General features: G+C 32.0%; 1 protein-coding gene across 1 annotated transcript; it reads right to left on the reverse strand.

Moving 5' to 3' along the window:
• Window positions 1-5,295: 5,295 nt before the first annotated feature.
• Window positions 5,296-9,273, reverse strand: LOC114385172 (enhancer of rudimentary homolog). The gene is made up of 4 exons (XM_028345175.1): window positions 9,030-9,273; window positions 8,765-8,858; window positions 6,351-6,471; window positions 5,296-5,726 (listed from the first exon to the last, which is right to left on the reverse strand). Exons 1-4 carry the CDS (start codon window positions 9,030-9,032, stop codon window positions 5,636-5,638), a joined length of 309 nt encoding a protein of 102 aa, XP_028200976.1. The 5' UTR covers window positions 9,033-9,273; the 3' UTR covers window positions 5,296-5,635.
• Window positions 9,274-9,593: the final 320 nt, after the last annotated feature.

Consider the following 9,593-nt stretch of genomic DNA (forward strand, 5'->3'; position numbering starts at 1 on the left):
GTAATATGCTATTTGAAGAAAACAATATACTATATGCTTACTTATCAGAAGTCTGACAAATTAAAGATCCTTAGATATTTTGACTTCGATTTTGTGGGATGCCCAAATAAAAGACATTCTACTTTAGGATACATCTTTAACCGTGATGGTAGAACTAATATCTTGTTATGAGGCATGAAACCAAAACACTAAATTTTGTCATTGACTTACTCGACTTATTGTGACGGTAATTTAGTAATGTTATACTCCAACAACAATAGGAGTTCAACCAGGTCAAAATTTATTAATATAAAGAATTTGGTTGTTAAAGAAAGAATTAGAAAATAAAGATTTTTATAGAGCATGTATAGAAAAATATAATATGCTAGTTGACCCATTAACTAATGGTTGACACTTAAACATGAGCATGTTGCTCATATGGTGTTGTTTCAGTTGTTGCCTTGGTTTAGTGGGATTATATATGTTCTATGATTGGATTTAGATTTCACATATTTGGTTTTTTCCATAAATAAAGATTATAGTTAACAAGTTTATTATTAAACATATTCATTTGTGTGCAGTATTTAAATTATAATTAAGGACTTTAGATTGATCTCGCTATAGACTTAAGTTTGATCAATTGAAAATTCGCATGATTAAGATTGCATTGCAAGTAATTTTCATGTTGTTCATCCATATTAATTTTTCATTGAGCATATTGATGTGGTAGTCATTGGGATCTAGTCACATCTGATGTAGTGAAGAAAGTTGCAGTGGTTCCATTATTGATAAATGAGATGAACCAAATTATTAAATTGGAAGTTTAAAGATAAAGAGCATATGGATGTGCACCTAAGGAATTTTGATATAATTGTTACAATATGTAACCCAAGTAAGAGATTGTTTGAATTTTATATTTCAAATATTAGTGTGTTAATAATATAAGACAATTATATTAGTTATTTATTATTAATGAGCTTTATTTTATTTGGTCAAATTAAACGAGTCTGTTAGACTACTAAATAAGGTGATGTGAGCTTAAATGAGCAGATTTCAATGTTGACTCATTAGGAGATAATGGAAACTCTATTAGGTTAACATAGTATAAGAAGGCTGGTCTTTAATATACAGAGCCATAGCACATAGTTTTTCTTCTTCTCATTTGAATAATTACAAAGGTTCCATTAAGGAATAAAGAAACTCTGGTTAAGGAAGAACCATCAAATCGCCGGCTAGATTATTCATTGATTATTTGTGATTCTACAACAATTGTCAAAAAATACTTAGATCAAGAACAACTACGAATCCAAATATTTATTCTAATTTTTATCCTTAATAATCAAATATGTTGTAAATCTTAAAGCCTTTGGTAAATTGTTCCAGATCTATACTTGTAAATTTTAGGTTTCCACCTAAAGAATAAAAAATAAGAATTAAAAATTAAAGATTTCCAACAGCAAGGAATCTGACATATACGATTTTGGGGTTGTGGCTTTAGAGATACATGTGGGAGGAAGACATACTCAGATAAGGAGCATAATCATGTGCCTTTGATGAATTGGGTATGGAAACATTATGTGAAAGGGAATATTTTGAATGTTACTGATAAAGGATTGAAGATGGATTTTGATGTGGTTGAAATGAGATGCTTGCTCACTGTGGGGCTATGATATATTTTAAAAAAATTAAATCCTATCTTTATTTTTAAATATAATTTTGATTAATATTGTAATTGCAACAATAAAGATATTAAAAAAAATAATATAATGGAATATTTTTATTAATTATTTGATTACAGTATTTGATAACCAAAATTTGAATTTGATCTTAATGGAAGAAATCATATAATAATTACTAAAATTATATGTCAGAATAAATTTAATTATATTTTTTCTATTTGATATTTTGAGAACTGAACAAACATTATTTTATATTCAAACAGAAGCAACCCTATTATAAATTGTTTCTTCCTTCAGTTTTTTGTTTTTTCTATGAGTTTTTTTATATTTTATTTTTATTTAATCATGATCTTATTGGTAATTGATTCTTTATTGAGGCACTATAACTCTGGAACTTGGTGTGGTAGTAGAAAAGAAACATAAGAACAACCTACAAAGGGTTAAATGAAAGCCAAAATTTTATGTGAGGAGTTATCAATATAGAAAAAGCTATTGCATTTTAGTGTTTCTCTGCCTTCTTCTTCTTTGGCTCATTGCTTCTCTTTAATCTCATGTAGATTTTTAGTTTAACCCATTTTAATTTTAATTTTAATTTTTGCTCTCTTAATTAATAAAAAAATTATTGAGTAGAATTTAACAAGAATTTAAGAACGTGTAATTTTGCATATGACGAATATCTTTATTTGACAAGCGTTATCTACATGAAGCCTGTACTTTTGCATTACCTTGAATATCTTTTTTTTTTCTTTTTTTCCCTCTTCTCAAAATTTAACGTTGAAATGGAGTTTGAAAATTGTGAACAAACGTATGCCTTTCGCAAAAGGAACTAAATTTTATTACTTATTTAAAATAAAATTTAAATTATCCTATAAACTTTGGATTTAATTTTTCTCATTTTATTATAATACATTGCTTATTAATTTTCACTAAAAAAAATTACATCTTTTTAGAGGAAAAAATTACATGTTTGTTTTTATTATTTTAACTAGTAACTATGTTATATAAAAAGTTACACAACTTTTTTATGGTATAAAAAACATTAAATCCGTGATTAGGGAATAATAACTATTTGTTCTAATTTTATAACCTCATTTTCAGAAAATGTTGTAAATATTTTCTTGAAACTAAAATATATGAGATTTAATAATTACATTCAAATAGACTAATTTTATATGTATGTAACGAAAACCTTCTATTAGGGAGAAAAATTATTAGTAGTTTTTTTCATATAGATAGTAATTTTATATGTATGTTACCTCTTTTCGATTCCTATGGATAAAAGATAAATTGATTGGGCTACCTTAGCAATGAAATTAATGTACGTGTGATAAGTCATTTTTATTTTAAAAGTATTCTAGAGCTAGCTATTTTGTGAAGATGTAGCAAATATTAGATCATATCATATATAAACAGAGACGGGGGGAGATACAGCTGTGATTTATATATCTTTCATTTTCATGTAAATAAATAGCTTATTCTGTATGATTGTATGATTGAATATAAATATATGCTTATTCTGACATTATCATATAAACACGGATCAATATCAAATAAAATAACAAAAAAAACAGAATTGTTCTCTTCAGTAAACTGATTCACAGAAGTTGCATATATTTGAACAAGGTGCTGCAACATTCTTATCAAAATCTGATCTACTATATATCTTATCTACAATATCAAGAAAAAAGATTAGAGAACTTGAGTTTGTCTTTTAATACACCAGAAATTCAAGTAGATTCAAATTCAAAAGAAACTCCTTATCATGTGAAGTCTGTTGTCATCTTAACCCAAATCGCTTATGATTCTCACTACTCCCCCTCAAGTTGAGGAGTGAAGATTATGAACTCCCAACTTGGACAGGAAACTCTGGAATTGTTTATGATTCAACTCTTTTGTAAACAAATGCAACTTGCTTCTTGGTGGACAAAATCAGGAGCTATCCCTTCAACTTGTATGTGTTCCCTAACAAAGTGGCAATCCACTGTTTTGGTAAGCTTCCTTAGAATCATTTTTAAGAAAAAAACAAGATAAATTTCTTCATAAGTTAAAATGAAATTTCTTTTAGTAAATTTGTAGGAGCTCTCGTGTATAGTTTTCCTATAACATAAAAGGATATTTATAAATTAGCTAATTGAGAACTCATTTTAATTTATGGAGAAGTTTATTTTTATTTTTTTTTCTTATTTTCTTTTCTTAGAAGTGCTTCTAGGGAAACTTATCCAAACAGGCATGGACTTGGTACGCTCATTAAAAACAAAAGGGCTTTGCAGCCAAGTGCTGACTGGTTGTCACAAAGAAAATAGGACAGCAAGTTTTGCAACCAAATTATTTCACTAGTTGCATGGGACATAGCTCTATATTCAGCCTCACTTGATGAGCGTGAAACTGTCGTTTGCTTCTTGGTCCCAAGATATTGAGCTGGTTCAAAATTCATGAGATTCTGTTTTTGGCCAGCCCTAATTCCATGAGATAACCTGAAATTGATTGTTTTACCTAGTTACTATTTGAAATAGAATAGAAGAAGGGGAGAAATTCTCAAACTAAACTAGGAAATAGATTCAATGATTTTAAAAGAATTGAACAAGGAGTCATATGAAGTGAAAATCTCATATAAGATTCTATAGAGTGACAGTAAAAGTGACTTATTTATCAACTTTTTCACTATTACAATCCAAAAACCAAACTTTGTCTTACGTAAAGTTTCCAAAGTATGTTTCACCTCTAGATTTGAAATTACTACTTATATACTCAGTATTGGTCATAATTAGTCTTAATAAGAAGGAGAAGGGTTAAAGATTTACCCAATGTGAGATATCACATTGTTCGAAGAACCTTAGATGTTATCGTTGTAAAGGATTGTTAACAAGGGCATTCTAGTGCATTGTAGATTCTTATCCAAGACTATCATTTGAAAATGCAATGTGAATCACTAAAAACATGTAAAGTGTGTGGCTAATCCAATAATGAAAGTTTCGTAAGGGAAATGGGGCTGAGACAAAAATCTGAATCACAATAACCTAGAAGTTTCAAGTCAGGTTGTTTTTTCCTACACCTCCAAGTCGCTTGTCCTTCAAGTCATTATGCCTTGATAGTAAGAGCCATTGGCCTGGAGAAGATTTTAAATAGCAGAGGACACGCATGGTCACATCCCCGTGTGGTTGTCGTGGCTCTTGCATAAATTGACTCAATATATGAACTAAATATGTGATCTAGGGTAAGGTTTTTGTGAGATAAATTAAGCGGCCAATAAGACTTCTGTATTGGGATGGTTTTGTGTATGGCTCTCCTATTTCAGCAGACAGTTCATGTTGTTTCATATGCTATAGGGTTGTTAATTAAGAAAATGACAAATATAATAAACAGCCCTACCTAGGACTGCAATGGTTATCTGCCATGCCCAAAATGCCATTTCATGACAAAGAATGTTCATGCACGAGCAGCATTACCTTGCGCATAATTGCTCTGAATTGCTGAGAATAATTCATTTTTTGGGTGTGAATTTTGGAGTAAAACTATTAAAAACACCATTAACCCTTGTTAACATTACAGCACGTCTCACAGCCTAAACTGAACTGATATTTCTACGTACAATTGCTATCTTGCAATTGTAAGAATCACATCGCCACTACAAGACAGATTAGTCATGTGGAATACAAACTCGCAAAACTAGCATTCATAAGACCTTGTGAATCATAATGTGTGGATAGGTAACTCAACAGTGCAACTTACTATTTAATGTTACAACTACAAGATGATCTTTAAAAAAGACAGTCTTCTAGACATAGAAGGTAGAATAACCAAGCCGACGACAATCATTTGTTTATGAAACTAAAGCAGTACCAGCTGTTGATATTATAATTACGTGCCAGCATTTGCAGTATTCATATTACGTAGCCAACGGAGCATAGCCCACATAACAGAAAGGTCGAGCCTTTGCGATTTTCTTTACATTAAATTGCCAATAGTTTAGGGGTTAATCAGTGTGCTAATTTCTTCAAATGTTGGAATGTTCGTTGCTTGATCCACAGTCGATCATGCGGCAAGTAAGCGTGAATTGAACTATCATACCTGCAGGTACAAACAAACAGTCATATAAATTGATGCCAAAGCAAGCCACATGCAGAGCAAGCCCAATATATAAAAAAAAAACAAATATATGCATAGACATTTGACATAAGCTGTTACACAACTTTCCATATATTTTTTCCAGAGTCAGAACAGGCAGAGCAAACATACGATACAGCAATTACCATGATTCATTAAGTTCTTATAAACCCTCTAGGCCCAAAAAGGGCAGATGGGGGAGCAAGGAGAACAGAAGGAGGAGGGTTACAAATCATTATTTCTCCAACACTTCTATCAATGATACATGACCTATAAACAAAATATTCAAAATTTATTTTATGGTCGTTTATTGCATCAATAAGAGAACAGCAGCAATAAACAAGATACTCTGTTAAGACTCATTATTGCTACCAATTTTTCACCCTAATCTTAATTTTCTCGACTCAAAGATGAAAATGATGTCAACTCTCTACATCAGTTAAACCATTAAACAGAAATATCAACAAAACTGTCACCAGGGCACTGTGAGAGTGAGACTGCCTTTCAAATAAAATTAGATTAAAAAACACTGACTCAGTTAAAGAACTATGCATGCACATGATTTTTGAGTGAGAAAGAGGGACATACACTAGGGCACTCATGTCCGCAAGACCATCTATGAAGTTGTAGAGATCAGTAATGTCATAAGAGAGATTTCTGATAGCCGGATTCAACTCCTTCAGTTTCCTTTCATACAGTGCACATATGCCTGTACAAGCACAAGAATATAAGTCCCGTTGAAATATCTATTAAAAAAAACTAAAATAAAATCATACTAGCTTGTACCACAAAAAGAAAAAGAAATTACATCAACAGCAAGCATCAGTTATCTATTTGTAACCTTTCCAACATGCTATATTTCTAAGTTTTCTGTAGATGCATACCACTGTTTTTTGTGTGTTTATCTACATTTGATAACTTATGGTCATTCCTTTAAAAGTCAAAAGAATGTGGCACCTTTTCTATGAAAATGAAATTCACATCAAATGAAAAGTAAAAATAAGCGGTGTTCATGGCTTTATTTGATTCTTGAACCAGCAAAATAGCATGAAAACATGATCATTTTCTCTCTTCAGCTGATTGCATTGCCCAAATGTTGGTTCAGTAAGCTGCAATGAATCATCAAGGCTATCCAGATATGGTTCAGTATGCTGAATAGTGTTTCTAGCTTTCAACAGATTGGGATAGATTGCTAAACAGCATTTGATTTCATGGCCTCTGGAAGAACAGTTATCGATTTGGCTGCAATTCATGCCCACTAAAAAGGACACAAAATTTACGGATTCCCAAAATGCCAAGAATTTAGTCCTTTAACTGGATGAGACTTGATCCTCATCCAACCAAACATCAGACACTTTCGAGACTGACACAACTAAGGATCTAATTTTAATGCATAAAAATAAAACAAGATTTAATCCCAATCTATCAAATCAGCATACCTCCTGAAAAGATTAAAAAGAAAAAAATAAAAACTGTAAATGACACAATTGTGCAATCTATGATATTCTGTTTGCATGTTATCAGAAACACACTACTGATGTAGGAAATGGATGGGCTAGGGATTTAATGGGACAGGATTAGGTTTAAAGAAGTTGACTGAAGGTTCGTTTGTTATGTATGTGATATGATGTGATGGAGGATTTTCAAGCAATAGGAAGGGGTTAAACGGTTAGAATTTGGTGCCTGTCCGGGTGCTTTGAACAATAACAGCATACAATGGGCTCTAGAGCAAATTCAAGTAAAAGTTTTAATGAGATGAATTCTAATTACTGTCAGCAAAGGTACAAAGGTTGGGTAAGAGTACAAAATTAAGAAAACAGCGAACAGCAATCTGTTGCCTTGGGTTCTTCGTCTATGATCATCAGCATTACAACAAGGTTTTAGATATCATCAAAAATTAAGAAATGCTTTTTACCCAACATAGTAAGAATCTAAAGCATCTATTCTAAAGAACATAAATTCAAGCCCAACAGCCTGAGGTCTGGTCTTCCCAAAGAAAATAAATATTTCAAACATTATTTGATATCAGAAAAATCCTAAAAGTTTATAACAAGATTGTTGGAAGAATACAATAAACTCAAAATCAAAACCAAACCAAAGTACTGAGATGAATTGATCTTTAAGTACGTGCTTCTTGATGCTGGTATGCCTTGCATACATTATCCACGCTTCCTAATCCAAAATCCACAGTCCCAAGAACCAAAAAAAAAAAAAAAACCTTTTTTCCCACAAGAGGGGACAGCTAGAAGGATCAAGCAACACCGTAATATTATAGTGAATCATGTCAGCAGACAGACCATTGACCACTAAATCCTTATTAATGGTTTTGCTTATAGATTTTATCAGGTCTCAACCTCCATCTAATCTACTCTAATTATTTAGGTTTCCACTGGTCTTGTCACACATGCCCAAACCAAAGTAGCTAAGGTGAGATTCACATAGGTGCATTAGAGAAAAGTCACAATAAAAAGCCAAAAATGTTACATAGGCAAAGCTTTAAGGCAAACAGATAAAAACAATCTTATCGGAAAAGCATAAAGGGTAAATTAATAAATAAAATAAAGTACACTAGGATTTGAAACAAGCCATCTGAAATTATTCTTAAAAGAGTTTGGCAGTTGATCAATCTATTCAAGAAGCACATGTACATTAAGTCATCAAACTTAGATTAGTGCCATATTCCTGCTAAAGGAGATAGTAGTAGTGAGGAAGAATTCTAGCTGATTTGAACCACAGAAAAAAAAAATACAACCTCCAACCACAAAAACAGAATTTAATTTAACAGAATAACTCAAAAACAAAAACCAGTGCCAAATTACACTCTGTCCTATTCAGTTGATGAAATCATTTTTTGCATGCAAATTCAGAAAAAGCAAAGCAAGAACACAAGCATATATGATCCATCTATCTACAGTGAACTCAAGAAACTACAATAGCACGAGCCAAAATATGAAAAAAAAAAAAACTACAACTATAGTACAAGTATTAACTATAGTTAATACCATCCATGGCCTGAGTTATGGATTCATAATCCATGAACGTCCTAGTTGCTCTGTTCTGCGAGGTCTGCATTAGAATAATCGTGTGCCGATTAGCCTGCAAAAATTTCCGAAAAAGGAAGCAAGGGTTAGTGAATCACGCGAGGGAGACACGTAAGCAACGAATTGGGAACGCGGAAAAAGAGGAATAGCCCTAATTGGTTGCAAAGGGGAAATGGAATTGGGATCGGTGAAAAGGTGGTTTGCGAAAATTGAAGGGAAATCTTACCATCGAAAAAGAAAAGGGTTGAGCTGAAGAGAATGTTCTCGCTCTTATTCGCGTTTGCGTTTGCGTTGGCGTTCGTTGTTGTTGTTGTTGCAGTGAGCGACCACACCACACAGAGAGCACACAGTGGAATAGCGAAACTGAAAAAACACTCCAGAATATGGAAATATGAATATGCCAAGTCAGTCAACCTCGCTCGCTCCAGGCAATTTCGACATTTCGCCAAATGACCGTGTTTGCCTCTTTTCCTACGAGAATGGATATGGAATTATTCTTTCCGCGTCGGAACCGTGGATCATAATAATCCTTTTTTTTTTACCGCACTTTTTTGTATTGCTAGTTTTGGTCTGGAGTTTACCATCATATACTAATTTAATTTATTAGTGTGGAATAAGACCTATTTATTACTTGTAGAATTACTTGAGTTTTATTCTTTATTTTAGCATTCTTATATATGAATTTTATGAAATTTTATCTAATGATAAAGAGAGATAATCATCCTACCACTAGAATTAATTAGCATGTGATTGTTATAATTTAAGTTCAAACTTCAAGCATAATTGTCTC

This window comes from Glycine soja, chromosome 14, assembly GCF_004193775.1.
Source record: "Glycine soja cultivar W05 chromosome 14, ASM419377v2, whole genome shotgun sequence".
NCBI lineage: Eukaryota > Viridiplantae > Streptophyta > Magnoliopsida > Fabales > Fabaceae > Glycine > Glycine soja.